Below are 16,459 nucleotides of genomic sequence, written 5' to 3'. Positions count from 1 at the left end.
TCCACATCCTTCCTATAGTGAGGCGACCAGAACGGGACACAGTACTCCAAGTGTGGCCTAACTAAAGTTTTAAAGAGCTACATCATTACATTGCGACTCTTAAACTCTATCCCTTGAGTTATGAAAGCTAACACCCCGTAAGCTTTCTTAATTACCCTATCTACCTGTGAGGCAACTTTCAGGGATCTGTGGACATGTACCCCCAGATCTCTCTGCTCCTCCACAAAGTATCCTGCCATTTACTTTGCACTTTGCCTTGGAGTTTGTCCTTCCAAAGTGTACCTCCTCACACTTCTCCAGGTTGAACTCCATCTGCCACTTCTCAGCCCACTTCTGCATCCTATCAATGTCTCTCTGCAATCTTCAACAATCCTCTACACTATCCACAACACCACCAACCTTTGTGTCGTCTGCAAACTTGCCAACCCACCCTTCTACCCCCACATCCAGGTCGTTAATAAAAATCACAAAAAGTAGAGGTCCCAGAACTTTTCCTTATGGGACACCACTAGTCACAACCCTCCAATCTGAATGCAGTCACTCCACCATGACCCTCTGCCTTCTGACTTTCTGAATAAGCCTACCATGTGGAACCTTGTCAAATAAGTGCCTTACTAAAATCCATGTAGATCACATCCACTGCACTACCCTCATCTATATGCCTGGTCACCTCCTCAAAGAACTCTATCAGGCTTGTTAGGTGCGATCTGCCCTTCACAAAGCCATGCTGACTGTCCCTGATCAGACCATGATTCTCTAAATGCCCATATATCCTATCTCTAAGAATCTTTTCCAACAGCTTTCCCACCACAGACGTAAGGCTCACTGGTCTGTAATTACCTGGACTATCCCTACTACCTTTTTTGAACAAGGGGACAACATTCACCTCCCTCCAGTCCTCTGGTACCATTCCCGTGGACAACAAGGACATAAAGATCCTAGCCATAGGTTCAGCAATCTCTTCCCTTGCCTCGTGGAGCAACCTGAGGAATATTCCGTCAGGCCCCGGGGACTTATCCGTCCTAATGTATTTTAACAACTCCCAACACCTCCTCTCCCTTAATATCATCATGCTCCAGAACATCAACCTCACTCGTATTGTCCTCACTGTCATCAAGTTCCCTCTCAGTGGTGAATACCAAAGAGAAGTATTCATTGAGGATCTCGCTCACTTCCACAGATTCCAGGCACACCTTCCCACTTTTATCTCTAATCGGTCCTACCTTCACTCCTGTCATCCTTTTGTTCTTCACATAATTGAAGAATGCCTTGGGGTTTTCCTTTACCCTACTTGCCAAGGCCTTCTCATGTCCCCTTCTTGCTCTTCTCAGCCCCTTCTTAAGCTCCTTTCTTGCTACCCTATAGTTCTCCACATGGGCCATATTCCTCTCTTTACATATTTATATGCCTACTTAAGAGCCTCTTGAAAACCTCTTATCATCACTGTCTCTGCAACCAGCCCTAGCAGCGCATTCCAGGCACCCACAACTTAAGAAGCTTGCTCTTCATTTCTCTTTTGAACTTCTTCTCCTTTACCCCCCCCCCCCCCCCACCAGCTTCTTAAATGAATATCCTTTGTATTAGAAATTTCAACTCTGTGGGGGAAAGATAACGGCAGTCTACTCTAACCATGCTTCCTATAGTTATATAAACTCAGCCTCTGCAGTTCCAGAGAAAATAGCCCTAGTTATCAGTCAGTTGTAACCTCAGTAGTCTGGGCACAGAGGTGGGACATTGTTGTATCTGTACAAGTTGTTGGTTAGAGCACACTTTTTGTACAGTTTTGTTTACCCTGTTATAGGAAAGATGTACAGTTGGCCCTCCTTATCCGCAGAGGATTGGTTCCGGGAACCCTTGCAGATACCAAAATCCGCGGATGCTCAATTCCCTTATTCAACCTGTCTGAATGACCTTAGGCCCCAGCGGAACCCCAGGCATTATTTACCTGTCTCAGTGCGCTGGACATTAGGACCTGGCGCCAGAGCTCTGAATGCGCAGTGTTTCTGTTCACGAAAATAATCACGATCACGATTGAAAATAAAATGGAAATAATAAAGCCATCTGAAAGAGCTGAAATGCCATCAGTCATTGGAAAAGTGTTAGGCTACCGGTCAACGATCGGAACAATTTTAAAGGATAATTGAGAAAGGCTCTGCCCCGATGAAAGCAGTGGTTTAATTATTGGGTTTTGGGTTTTTGATCCTCCACATCAACCTGGCACGGTGGAGAGTGCACTCGGAAGCAGCCTGTTACTGGATCGAACTCGGAAAATTCCGTTCCCGAGCCCGTCACTGAAAAATATGTTCTTAAGTGTTTTATATGCATAGAAAGATAAAATATGTACTATATACTAAGACAAACGTTTGACTAACTGATGCTAAATAATACCGGATGTACCTGTTCTGACTTTTTTTCGATCCTGATGCCCGATAACCCACGCACATCCTCCCGTATACTTTAAATCATCTCTAGATTACTTATAATACCTAATACAATGTAAATGCTATGTAAAATAGTTGCTACACTGCATTGTTTAGGGAATAATGACAAAAAAAAATCTGTACATGCTTGAACAACAATTGCTGGAAGAGCACTTCTGGGTTATCGCAATTCGCGTTTGGTTGAATTCGCGCATCCAGAATCCGCGGATAAGGAGGGCCGACTGTAGTTAAATTGAAGAGATTTGAGGATGTTCCCAGGACTGGAGGAGGATATAGGCAGAGGTTGACCAGGCTAGGTTTTCATTCCTTGGAAAGTAGGAGCTTGAGGGGTGACCTTATAGAAATGTTTAAAATTCTGAGAAGCAGAGGTAAGGAGTCTTTTCCCTAGGATTGGAGAGGCCAAAACTCAGGAGCAAAGATTTTGAGCGAGAAGGAACCTGAGGGACAACTTTTTCATGCAGAATGCTGTGAGTGAAACGAGCTGCCAGAGAAAGTGCCTGAGGCAGTTACAGTAATATAATTTAAGAAGCTGTTGGATAGCTATGTGGAAGGGCTGGGGTTATGAGCGGAACTCTGGAAATTGGCAATAGCTGGGTGAGTACCATGGTCAATGGACTGATGGGCCTGAAGCTGTGCTTGTATTGCTTAAATGGTTCTCCTTATTGCATATTCCTCCTGATTCAGACAAGACCCTGGTAAAACCTCTTTTGCATTTTTCTCTCACCTTCACATCCTCGCTATAATGAGGTAACCAGAATTGAATGCAGTGCTCCGGATGTAGTCTAAAAAGAGTTTTATTTTTTTAAAAACTCTTAACACTACTTCCTGACTCTTGAATTTAATGTCTTGAGTAATAAAGGCAAGCATGCTGCTTGCTGTCTTTATCATTCCATTCACTTAAGCAGCCACTGTACAAGGTGCCCCTGTACATCAGTGCTGATAAACATCCTGCCATTATAGGCAAACCAATTCTGAACCAGAATCAGGTTTATTATCACCGGCATGTGATGTGAAATTTGTTAACTTAGCAGCAGCAGTTCAATGCAATACATAATCTAGGAGAGAGAGGGAGAGAGAGAGAGAGGGAGAGAGGGGGAGAGAGGGAGAGAGGGAAAAGAAATTAAAGTAAAACATAATAAAGAGCCAAGTAAATCACTTGCGTATATTGAATAGATATAAAAGAATGTGCAAAAACAGAAATACTGTATTTTTTTTTTAAAAAGTGAGGTAGTGCCTAAACCTTCAGTATCCATTTAGGAATCGGTTGGTAGTGGGGAAGAAGCTGTTACTGAATTGCTGTGTGTATGGCCAAGTCACTGTTTATCCCATACATTTAAATCTTCTGGGGAGAATACCATGAGAGACTTTGCTGAATGTCTTTCTAAAATGGGAATCACTAATTCAGCTATAAAAGTTCAAATCCTATCATAGCAATTGGAAAATTTAACACCAAATACCTAAAGATAATAAGAGTAAGGAAATATGAATCAGCTAAACTATTTTCAAGCACCCATCTGAAATGAGCTGCCTTGCTTGTTGGGCTTAAGTGCAATCACAGATCCACCAAGGTTGGCTGTTAACTGTCTCCTTAGATCAGAGTCAGAAAGGAATTACCAGGTACACTCAGATCATGTGTTTGAATACGTTTTGTGTAGAGGTCATGATGCTAACTTTCTTTCAGTGATTATGTAAAAATATTTCTGGGGTAACAACCGCTGGAACTAAAGTGTGCTGACAGCTTGAATGAAACTGCAATGGAGAGGCATTGGGCTTCCCATAACAAAAATGAGTAATTCCACAATGGATCAAATTGAATTTTGAAGTCTTGCAGATCCAGATCTGAACGATGGGGGAGAATTGATTATTTAATAGAAAAAGGGATTTGTAAGGCTGTGTGGTACATGTAATGGAAGTTGAGAATAGGCATTTGCACAGCAGGCATTAAAACCATTCATGTGGAACAAGTTTTGGTTTTAGTTTACTTTTTACTTTTAGTGGATATAGCTTCTGCTATAAGTATATGCTGTTTTTGGGGATGTTGAAAGCAATTGTGAGAGGGTCTGAACAGCTTTGCTTTAAGAATGTCTGTCCTGTAGGTTTTCTATGTTTCTGTAGCCTAGGTAGCTCTAGGGTAAGGACATGTTCAGTACAGCTTTTTTGGCTGAAGGGCCTGTATTGTGCTGTAGGTTTTCTGTGTTTCTAATAGAAACCAGTTCATTTAAAACTGTTCTCAGTTTGGAAAAATTAAATGGCTGTAACCCACTTCTGAGCAAGTGACGCTATCAGTGACTTCAGTTATTTTTGGTGATGTCTTTAGAAATTTGTTCCACCCTTTGCATGGAACACCTACTAAGATATATCCTTGATGTAAAGAATGTGGTGATGAAACAACCTAAAGATCACATACGGGAATGAGGAAAAAAAAAGTGAAATCTGGCTTTAAGCCACTTTTTTCAACAGGAGGGTCCTTATCACCCTGCTGTGTGGCTGAATTTGTCTGTGCTGTAGTACCGGAGTTGTTAGAGGGGATATTTTGTTCTGTAATTGCTGGCTTTTTGTCCCTAAGCCATTTTACTCTTCCAGTCTGTCCATGGCACAAACGTTGGCTGGGAGCCTTTCTCTGCCTCTTCAGTACAGACATTTCCTCAATGCAAGCAGCCTTTTGCACTCCCAGACCAGGTGTGACAACTGATGAGCCCTGTCCTCTGCTTACATTTTACTTGAATGCTTGCATGTCACAAAAACATGTATCAGTAGGGTAAAATTCAAATGGAAGTAAGAATTAAATATAGTTAAAAAGTGTCTCGCTCTCTCTCGCTCTCTCTCGCTCTCTCTCGCTCTCTCTCGCTCTCTCTCGCTCTCTCTCGCTCTCTCTCGCTCTCTCTCGCTCTCTCTCGCTCTCTCTCGCTCTCTCTCGCTCTCTCTCGCTCTCTCTCGCTCTCTCTCGCTCTCTCTCGCTCTCTCTCGCTCTCTCTCGCTCTCTCTCGCTCTCTCTCGCTCTCTCTCGCTCTCTCTCGCTCTCTCTCGCTCTCTCTCGCTCTCTCTCGCTCTCTCTCGCTCTCTCTCGCTCTCTCTCGCTCTCTCTCGCTCTCTCTCGCTCTCTCTCGCTCTCTCTCGCTCTCTCTCGCTCTCTCTCGCTCTCTCTCGCTCTCTCTCGCTCTCTCTCGCTCTCTATGTGGCTTAATTTGGGATAGGCCCAATGGTCACACTTTCCAGTTTGATATTTGGGAAGCAAGCAGAAGTTCGTATGGTATTGTGGGACTCCATGAGGAGTCTAATACACAACTGGCAGTGAGACCACTAATGGAAAGGTACTGGCGTTAACATTGGTACTGAGTCAGTTGATCTGGTCCAATCAGCTTCTGTGCATTGCTGTTGTGACAATAAATTTTAATCCAAATCATGCAATTGGCATTATATGTTTCTGTGAGTCTATCCCCGCATAAATGTTACAAATAGAACAATTTTAAGCATTCGTGTTTTGTCCATTTGCTTACTTACTACAGATGACTAACCATGATTTCTTCTGTTGTAGATAAACATGGCACTAATAAAAATGGGAAGAAAGGAGATGGGCCTTCAGGAAGCTCGTTCTTCATGTGGTTCATGATAATTGCTTTACTTGGAGTCTGGTCATCAGTAGCTGTAGTTTGGTTTGACTTGGTGGATTATGAGGAAGTTCTGGGTAAGTTTCTCATTTTTCAAATTGCATTTTGAATGAAAGTTCCTGTCCTTGAAAGCAGGATGTCATGTATGGGGGAAGTTGGATTCACATTACTGTTTTATGCTCAATATTACTTGAATTATTTTATTAACTTTTTAGATTGGTTATCATTTTGGGTCATATTCCATTATAGTTGAAACACTGGTGGCCAGTGGATGACATACATGTATGTCTCTTTCCATTAATAAAGTTGTGGATTCATTCAGATTACAGTTTCTTCAGTTCTTGTACATTTTGATCTTTAATCTTTAGAATGTATAAGAACTGTAGAGATACAATCACATACAGCTTATAGTAGTGCAAAATAGCCCTCTAGCAATTTGTATTCTACTGGGATGACCTTCCAAAACAATAAGAACCAACTGTTTTATCTTAGAGCTGTTAAAATAACTGCTTTTGATTTCCAGGAGCAATTTCTCTAAACTACGCCAAAAGTTGCATTTAATTAAGAGTTAATAAGATCACATTGAAATTACACTGCTTCATTTTGAATCAGCATCCTTTTGGATCCTTTTCTTCAAAATATTGAGTTATAGTCTTTTGTTCTATGTACACAATGACTATTTTCTACAGTTCTTTAAAAGTGTTATTTTTATTACTCATGCAGCGAAAGCTAAGGAATTCCGTTATAATTTTTCAGAGGTATTACAAGGTAGGATTTACACTGTTCCCATATGTTATAATCTCTACTAGCCTGAAATCTCTGTATAGTTTTGTCTGGATATTATTGTGTTGATCTTTAGATTTGCAGAGGTGATTATTTTATGCTTCAATGTACTTGGTATTTTTTGGGTATATTTAATTTTGTATATTATGAATGGGAAAATAGGATTTGACACCAGTTCATGCACAGCTATCATCTCAATGTGTCTTTTTTAATGCTGCAAGCTAGGCTGATTTAAAGGAAATAAGTCCCTTATTTTTAAGGCATGATCAAATCAAGCTTCATTCTGTCTTTCAATCTGGTTTTCAGTTTGTAGAAGTCTGAGGTAGCTGAAAAGTAGGATTTGCAGACCCATAACTGGGAAAGATAGCACATGGTGGCAGGGTGGGAATGTGTCTCTACCAAAGGAAATGTAAGGCACATCTTCCCTCTGTTAGCTTGCAGGTCCCATTGGGCAATATGTGGCAGCTACTTGGCCCCCGATCAGGTAGAGGAAGAGCCCTCAGAGGGTTCGTGGTGAAAAGGGTGAGCAGCTTCAATTTCCTGGGTGTTAATTTTTCAGAGGATCTATCCTTTGCCCAACACATTGATGTAATTGTGAAGAAGGCAAGCCAGAGTCTCTACTGAGTGAGAAGTGTGAGGAGATTTGGTATGTCATCAAAGACTTTTGCATAACCTCACCAGCATCAAGGACACTTTCAAAAAGTGATGCTTCAAGAAGGCGGCATCCATCATTAGGACCCCACATCACCCAGGGTATGCCTTCTTATTGCTACCATCAAAGAGAAAGTATGGGAGCCTGAAGACACATATTCAATGCTTCAGGAACAGCTTCTTCGCTTCTGCTACTAGATTTCTGAATGACATTGAACCTATGAACACTACTTCACAATATATTTTTGCATTAGTTAATTTCATTTTATATTGATAATTCTCATGCAATACATAAAAATCTATAAATTACAATGTACTGCTGCAGAAAAACAACAAATTTCATGATGTATGCTCATGATAGTAAACCTGATTCTGATATTTCTATAGATGTATGGTAGAGACCATTCTGACTGGTTGCATCATAGCCGGCTATGGAGACTCCAGCACACAGGAGAGTCCCAGACTCGGTCAGCTCCATCTTAGGCACAACATTCCTCACCATTGAGGGTGTCTTCAAGAGCTAGTGCCTCAGAGAGATGGCATCCATCCTTAAGGATCCTCAACTTGCAGGACGTGCCCTCTCCTTGTTACTACTACCGTGAGTGAGGAGTGCAGGAGTCTGAAGACCCACACTCATTGATTTAGGAACAGCTTTTTTTCCACCATCAGATTTCTGCAGAGTCTGTTAACCCATGAATTCTTTACGCTTTTTATATATTTTTGTCTTTGCATTATTCTGCTGCCACGTAACAGCAAATTTCATCATACGTCAATGATAATAAATTGATTCTAGTTCTGTGCTTGGAATAAAAGGTTTTTTATGTGTAAATCATATAATATCCGTTACTATTGATGGTAAAGATGTGGATGCGTGAGGATCTACAAGTACCTGGAAATGCATCTGGATGACAGACTTGAGTGGAGCACTAACACAGAGGCTGTGTACAAGAAGGGCCAGAGTTGCCTCTACTTTCTGAAGAGACTGAGGTCCTTTGGAGTATGCAGGCCTCTCCTTCACATGTTCTACCAGTCTGTTGTCACCTGTACAATCTTCTATGTGTTGATGTCCTGGGACACGCTGATGGGTGATGCCAACAGGCTCTATAAACTGATTAGAAAGGCTGACTTTGTTATTCGAGTCAAAGTAGACATACTGGAGAACCCTATGGAAAATCCTGGCAATTCTGAACAATGTTTCTTGCACTCTACATGCCAACTTGACTGAGCAGAGGAGCCTTTTCAGTAAAAGACTAAGACAACTGTGCTGTTACAAAGAGTGTTATATGAGGTCATTTTTACCCTCGGTCATAAGATTCTATAATGATTCAACCTATAGCCGGGAAAGTGATCTTGCAGTCTCTAACTTGTAAATCTTGAACATTTAACTTTTAAGTTAACTTTTTTAATTCCTTCGTGCTTCTCTTCTAATATTTACCATAGATCTGTGCACTTGTAATGCTACTTTGACACTGTAATTTCCTTTGGGATCAATAAAGTATATTTTCAATTGAAAAGCATTGAGTTATTTTGGACAACCCTTTCACTGGGCCATTAGATTAGATAATAACTTGAATCATATTGTTCATTTGAGATCTAAAAGCTTCTCTATCTACCAAGATTTATTTATCAAACATTTTATAATATGTTTAACATATTGTAGTTAGTCTTTTTTGAATAACCAGGTTATGTGTGGCTAACTACAGCTCCCAACACAATATACAAGTTTGCTGATGATGCCACTGTTGTGGGCCATATCAGAGGGGGTAATGAGTCAGTATACAGGAGGTGACTTAAAAATTTGGCTGAGTGGTGTAATAACAACAACCTTTCACTCAATGTCAATAAGACTGAGGAACTGATTGTAGACTTCGAGAGGGAAACCAGTGGTCCATGAGCCAGTAATCATTGGAGGATCAGAGGTGGAGAGGGTCGGTAACTTTAAATTCCTGGGTGTCACCATCTCAGAGGACCTGTCCTAGCCCCATCATATAAATATAATTACGAAAAAAGCGCGATAGCACCTCAGCTTCCTCAGGAGTCTGTGGAGGTTTGGCATGTCATTGAAAACCTTGGCAAACTTCTATAGCTGTTTGGTGGAAAGTGTGCTGGCTGGCTGCATCACGGCCTGGTATGAGAACATTAATGCCTTTGAGTGACAAATTCTACAAAAGGTAATGGACTCGGCCCAGTGCATCACAGGTAAAACCCTCCAAATCATTGAGTACATCTACATGTCAAATCTTTGTGGGTGGAGTTAAGAAACTACAAGGGTAAGAAATCCATTGTGGGAATCATATACAAGTCTCCATATAGTAGCCAAGATGTGAGGTTGAGATTGCAAAGAGAGCAAGAGAAGGCATGTACTAAGGGTTATCTCACAATTGTAATGGGAGACTTCAGTATGCAAGAGGATTGGGGCAATCAGGTTGCTGTTAAATAGCAAGAGAGGGTATTTGTTGAATGCCTATGAAATGGCTTTTTAGAACAGTTTATGCTTGAGCCTACTTGGGGAAAGGCTATCTTAGATCGGGTGTTGTGTAATATCCCAAATCTTATTAGGAAGCATAATTTAAAGGAACTCGTAGGAGGCAGTGATCATAATACGATTGAATTCATACTGTAATCTGAGAGGGAGAAGCACAAGTCACATGTATCAGTATCACAGTGAAATAAAGTGTATCACAGTGGCTTGAGAGAGGAGCTTGCCCAGGTAGATTGGAGGAGAATATTGGTGGGGATGACAGCAGAGCAGAGATGGTTAAAGTTTCTGGGAATAGTTTAATGAGGCGTAGGATAGAGATGTCTCATAGAAGTTCTCAAATGGCAGGGGTTGGTAACCATGGCTGACAAGGGAAGTGGGAGCTACATAAAAGCCAGGGCAAGGACATAGAAGGTAGCAAAAATGAGTGGGAAGTTAGATGATTAGGAAGCTTTTAAAATCCAACAAAAGACAATTAAAAAATTATAAGAAGGGAAAAGATGAAATATGAGGGCAGACTAGCCAATAATATAAAGCAGGATACCAAAATTTTTTTTTTCAGTTTTTATATAAAGAATAAAAGGGAATTGAGAGTTGATATTGGACCACTGGGAAATGATTCTGGTTAGGTGCTGGGGGGAGACAGAGATGATAGATGAACTTAATGGGTACTTTCCGTCAGTCTTCACTTTGGAAGATGTATTGGTCATGATCTTTCAAGAATCACTTGATTCTGGTATGGTCCTGAAGTACTGGAAGATTGCAAATGCTACACTACTCTTCAAGGAAGGAAGGAAGGCAAAAGAAAGGAAATGATAGGCCAGTTAACCTAACCTCAGTGGTTGGGAAAGTGTTGGAGTCTATTATTAAGGATGAAGTTTTGGAGTATTTGGAGACTTAATGATAAAATAAATCAGTCAGCATGTCTTCTGTGAAGGGAAATCTTGCCTGACAAATTTGTTGGAATTCTTTAAGGATGTAACAAGCAGGTTGGACAAAAGTAGAGGCAGTGGATGTCATTTAGTTGGATTTTCAGAAGGCATTTGATCAGGTACCACAAAATGAGGCTGATTTAAAAATAATAAGATCTATGGTGTTACAGGAAAGATACTGGCATGGATAGAGGAATGGCGACAGGCAGGAGGCAGCAAGTGGAAATAAAGGGAGCCTTTTCTGGTTGGCTGCCAGTGACTAGTAGAGCTTCTCAGGAGTCAGTATTGGGACCACTACTTTTCACGTTGTTTGTCAATAATTTGGATATGGAATTGATGTCTGTATGGCAAAATTTGCGGATGATACGAAGTTAGGTGGAGGGGTAGGTAGTGCTGAGGAAGCTATGCGATTGCAGCAGGACTGAGACAAGTTGGAAGAATGGGCAAAAAACTGGCAGATAGAACACTGTTGGGAAATGTATGATAATGCATTTTGGTAAAAGGAACATTGCGTGGACTCTTATCTGAATGGGGAGAGGTTCAAACATGAGAGGTGCAGAGAGAATTGGGAATCCTTGTGCAAGACTCACAGTAGGTTAATTTACAGGTTGAGTCGGTGGTAAGAAGGTAAAGGCAATGTTGGTATTTACTTAAAGGGGATTAGAATATAAAGGCAAGGAGATTATGCGGAGGCTTTATAAGACACTAGTCAGGCTGTGCTTGGAGTATTGTCAATAGTTTTGAGGCCCCATATCTCAGAAGGGATGTGTTGTCATTGGAGAGAGCCCGGAGGAGGTTCACAAGAAAGATTCCGGGAATGAAATGATTGGAGTGTTTGGCAGCTTTTGGCCTGTATTTACTGGAATTTAGAAGAATGCATGAGGGATCTCATTGAAACCTACTAGATAAGGTGGATATGGAGAGGATGTTTCCTATGGTGGGGGTATCCAGAAGGAGAGGAAATAGCCTCAAAATTGAGGAGCAACCTTTTAGATCAGAGGTAAGGAGGAAGAGAGTAGTGAATCTATGGAATGTTCTGCCACAGACTGCGGTGGAGGGGCTAAAAATACTGTCTATTATAATATGTGCATATATTATACACATACATACACATTATTATACACAAACATAATATGTGCATTATAATTTTGTGGGGGGGGGAATTGCCATTGCTTTTCAAAATCTTCCTTTTCTTAGTTAACATGATTGCATCTTGAAATGCACTTATTCTGTGAACTCTACAAAGAGTCAATCCCCATAAGGCAACAGGGCAGGCAACATCCCAGGCTGAGTACTCCAGCTCACTGACATCTTCCAGCCTGCTATCCCTATCAGCCACCGTCAAATCTTACACTTTCAGAACTAAATGACTACCACCCAGTGGCACTGATGCCAGTCGTCATGAAGTGCTTCGAACGGCTGGAAATGGCATATATCAAAACCTCCATTCCTGCCACACTGGACACTAACTGAAATGCTTACAGAAGAAATGCTGTACAAAAGACACCACAGCATCTGTTGTGCACCGACTCTGGCAAACAAGGACACTAATGTCAGGATGCTCTTTCTGGGTTTCACTGAAGCATTCAACATTATTGTTCCACAGACCTTGGTGAACAAAATCCTACTCATTGGTCTAAATATACCATTGTGCAACTGGATGTTGGACTTGGTAATAAGCAGACCTTAGATAGACAGGATGCACAACTGCCCCCCCCCCCCCCCCACCATTATCTTCAATGCAGGTGCCCACCACGGCTGTGCACTGAGCCCATTGCAGTACACTCTGCTCGCACATGACTGCAAGGCTAAGCACCTGAGTCATCACATTATCAAGTTCACCTATGACATAACAGATTTGAAGGTTGATGTGCCTGTTCTGTTTTTATTCACTTTTTTTTGTGTGGAGAGGCAGGTGGATTTGGGGGTTGATGATCATGCTGCCTTTCTTTTCTTTCATGGTTTTATTGCTACCCAGAGAAGAAGAATTTCAGAGCTGTTTAGTTGATAATAAGTGAATCTTTGAACCTTTAAAACAGTGGTGGGGCTCATCACTAACAATGAGAAGGTAGAAGAGCTTGAGGCCTGGTGCTAGGCAAGTAATCTCTTCCTGAAAGTTAATAAGACAAAGAAGATCATTATCGACCTCAGGAGAACACTCACACTTCTCTTTACAGCAGTGAAAACTGCAAGTAGTTTCAAACTCCTGTGAGTGCACATCTCACACAAACTCTCATGGTCTCGGATCACAAACACAATCAGGAGAGCTCATCTTTGCTTTTTGAGGAGTCTGAAGAGAGCATCCTAACAAACAGTGCCACTCAGTGTAAGGAAACTGCATTGCAGCAGACAGGAAGATTCTACAGTTGGGAGTCAGAGCTAACCAGTGCATCACTGGCACCAGCCCAGTCGCCATCAAGGACATGTAGACAAAGGTGGTGAAAAGGGACCAGTAGCATCATGAAGGATCCCACCCATCCTATTCGAGGATTGTTTGTCCCACTCCCATCAGAGAGGAGGCTACGTACACACCAGAACAACCACACTCAAAAACAGTTACTTTCCCCAAGCAGCAAGACTGATCAACACTTCCACTCACTATTTTATCATTTCTTCTCGGTGCCTAGTGTTATTTACATGCATATGAGCTATCTTATGTATTTATATTTATTGCTTTTTGTTATTATGATGTAGTATATTTTGTATTTTATTTTGTGCTCCATCAGATCTGGAATAACAATTATTTCATTCTTTTTTTACATTTGTGTACTGGAAATGACATTAAACAATCTTGAATCTTGACAATAAACTGCAAAATGTAGAGGAAAAAACAAAACTGCCAGAGGAAATCTAGAATCAAACAACATCTGTGGAGGGAAAAGGATGGTCGATGTTTCAGTTTGAGACTGTTATATTGTTTTAGCGCAGGGTTTCCCAACCTTTTTTTAATACCATGGAGACTTATCCTTAACTGAGAGGTCCATGGACCCCAGGTTGGGACTCTTGTTTTAGTGGTTTGATCATCAGCACTTGATGATAAGCTGCCTGAACATTATTATAATAATAATTATCAATATATTATTATGTAGAACATTAGCTTGTACTTCTGCAAGGCTGAATATTGATAATATTAGAAGTCTAGTTCATCAACCCACTTCCTAGAATAAGTATTGTAAATTATAGTGGATAAAGGCACAATTCTGATTACTCCCCTGAGGAAGTCGACGTCCTCATTTTCTGCACAACATTTTGAGCTTTGGCTCCTCGAATTGTGTTTGGGTTATTATTGTGATGGCTTTGCCTGTTTTAATCATTTTTAATTTAAATGAATCTAATGAAACTTTGTATGTACCAGACTAGCTTCATAAATACATTCACAGAAAAGAATGTGCATGAAGTGCCAGCTGTTCCAATAGCTTTATCCCACATTGTGACTTTTCTACCACCATGGCTAAACACTGCTTTTCTGAGGGACACACTTTAAGTTTGAATTTAGTATATGCTATATAAGGGGGAAACAAAAACGTCTTTAGACAGGGAAGAAAAAAATTCTGCTATGACCCATGCAGGAGATTAGAACTTGTTCAGGAAATTGCATGAAACAGTATTTCAGTTAGAATCATGCCTTCCTCATGATGCAGACTCTTCCCAGTGAGAAACATACTCAACTTCCTGAAGCAATGCAGGGAGGTACCACAAGCAATAGCAGTTGCTAATGAGTTCCAGAGGTTCTCAGTTCCCTGTAGCAGGTATTGCCTGTTTTAATTTCTATAAACTTGCATCTTCTGGCCCTTTCTAATATGTTACAACTGGAATGATCTATTAGAAGCAACATCCTAGTCTGCTGACCTTTATTTATCTGGTGATCTCCAGATATTGTTGTAATATTGTGCCCACTGAGGCATTTCAGGCTTTCTGAGCAGCTGAGATTCTCAAAGCTAGGAATCATTTGTGTAATCCTCGACTTCTCAGAACTTTTCTGAAATTTCTATGTAATCCTGTGAGATGCTCCAACACTGCACCTTCACTCTCGTAAGAGTTCTGTTGGAGGTTGAGCTAATCTTTAGGTCATCCTATATCTTTTGTGCTCCAGAGCAGGGTTTATCCAACCCTGATAGTTAAGTTACAGTATACAAAAGGATGAGCCATAAAACCCCTTTTTAACTCTTTCACTGAAGTGTGTGAGAAAATAGATCTTTAACCCAGCATGCATTAAAGAATGAATCCTCTATTATTGTGACTTCATTGTACTCTGCTGCCCTCTTGACAATTACAGTTCATGGTAAAATCCTAAACAGATTGTTCATCAAGGGGCATTTGAAGTTACGCCCGTGCAGTGTCTTGAACCTGACGCAAGTCTAAGGGTCTGTAAAGCAACCTGATCCTTGCCTTCCTGTATGCTTCTGAGATCTGGATTACCTACCTACCACAGTCACTAAATGGCTTGAAAAGACGCCATCTGTTGTATCTCTGCAAACCCTCCCATTTCACCTGAAGTATAGCTTAACCCTTATTCCAGGAAGAGATTACTGAGATGCTCAGCAGAAATATACAAGGATGTGCTCAAAGTCTCAATAAAAACATGCAGTCTACCCATAGAGCTAGAGAATTCTTGGCCCGTATCTGGTCAGAATGAAGAAAGAACATTTGAGAACCTTGAGTCTGTGTGTCAGGAGTACATGGAGCCCTCTGTACAATGGTGGCACAAGTGTATTAAAGGCATCTATGGAAGAAACCATGGTTCCCATATTGGCTTCACCAATTGCTGTAGAATCCACTGAACCTCAATGGGAGCAAGTCACCCTCAATCCAGCAGCACATTAATGTTAAATATTGCGCACAGCTACACTGGCACTGACTTCTAGAGGCACCATTAAAAACACTCAATGAAATGGAGCCAGTTTCAAATACAGTGTTTAATATGACCATATAACAATTGCAGCACGGAAATAGGCTATCTCGGCCCTTCTAGTCTGCGCTGAACACTTACTCTCACCCAGTCCCACCGACCTGCACTCAGCCGATAGCCCTCCATTCCTCTCCTGTCCATATACCTATCCAATATTTTTTTTTAAATGACAGTATTGAACCTGCCTCTACCACTTCTACTGGAAGCTCGTTCCTCATAGCTACCACTCTCTGAGTAAAGAAGTTCCCCTCGTGTTACCCCTGAACTTTTGCCCCTTAACTCTCGACTCATATTCTCCTGTTTGAATCTCCCCTACTCTCAATGGAAAAAGCCTATCTACATCAACTCTTATCTATCCCCTTCATAATTTTAAATACCTCTATCAAATCCCCCCTCAACCTTCTATGCTCCAAAGAATAAAGACCTAACTTGTTCAACCTTTCTCTCTAACTTAGGTGCTGAAACCCAGGTAACATTCTAGTAAATCTCCTCTGTTCTCTCTCTATTTTGTTGACATCTTTCCTATAATTCGGTGACCAGAATTGTACACAATACTCCAAATTTGGCCTCACCAATGCCTTGTACAACTTTAACATTACATCCCAACTCCTATACTCAATGCTCTGATTTATCAAGGCCAGCATACCAAAAGCTTT

At 41.1% G+C, this 16,459-nt stretch overlaps 1 protein-coding gene across 5 annotated transcripts in view; it reads left to right on the top strand.

Moving 5' to 3' along the window:
* The window catches only part of unm_hu7910 (un-named hu7910), a 192,980-nt gene that overhangs the window by 30,691 nt on the left and 145,830 nt on the right, over positions 1–16,459 (top strand). For 4 of the 5 annotated variants that reach the window (XM_059981779.1, XM_059981753.1, XM_059981761.1 and 1 more), the window contains exons 2-3: positions 5,977–6,126; positions 6,773–6,817. In XM_059981779.1, coding sequence (XP_059837762.1) covers positions 5,977–6,126; positions 6,773–6,817 — 195 coding nt within the window. The remainder of the gene's footprint in view (positions 1–5,976; positions 6,127–6,772; positions 6,818–16,459) is intronic. The other variant, XM_059981769.1, reaches the window with a different exon arrangement.

This window comes from Hypanus sabinus, chromosome 1 (assembly GCF_030144855.1).
Source record: "Hypanus sabinus isolate sHypSab1 chromosome 1, sHypSab1.hap1, whole genome shotgun sequence".
Classification (NCBI taxonomy): domain Eukaryota; kingdom Metazoa; phylum Chordata; class Chondrichthyes; order Myliobatiformes; family Dasyatidae; genus Hypanus; species Hypanus sabinus.
Note: the sequence above shows the minus strand (reverse complement) of the source record. Positions and strands in the feature narration are given on the sequence as shown.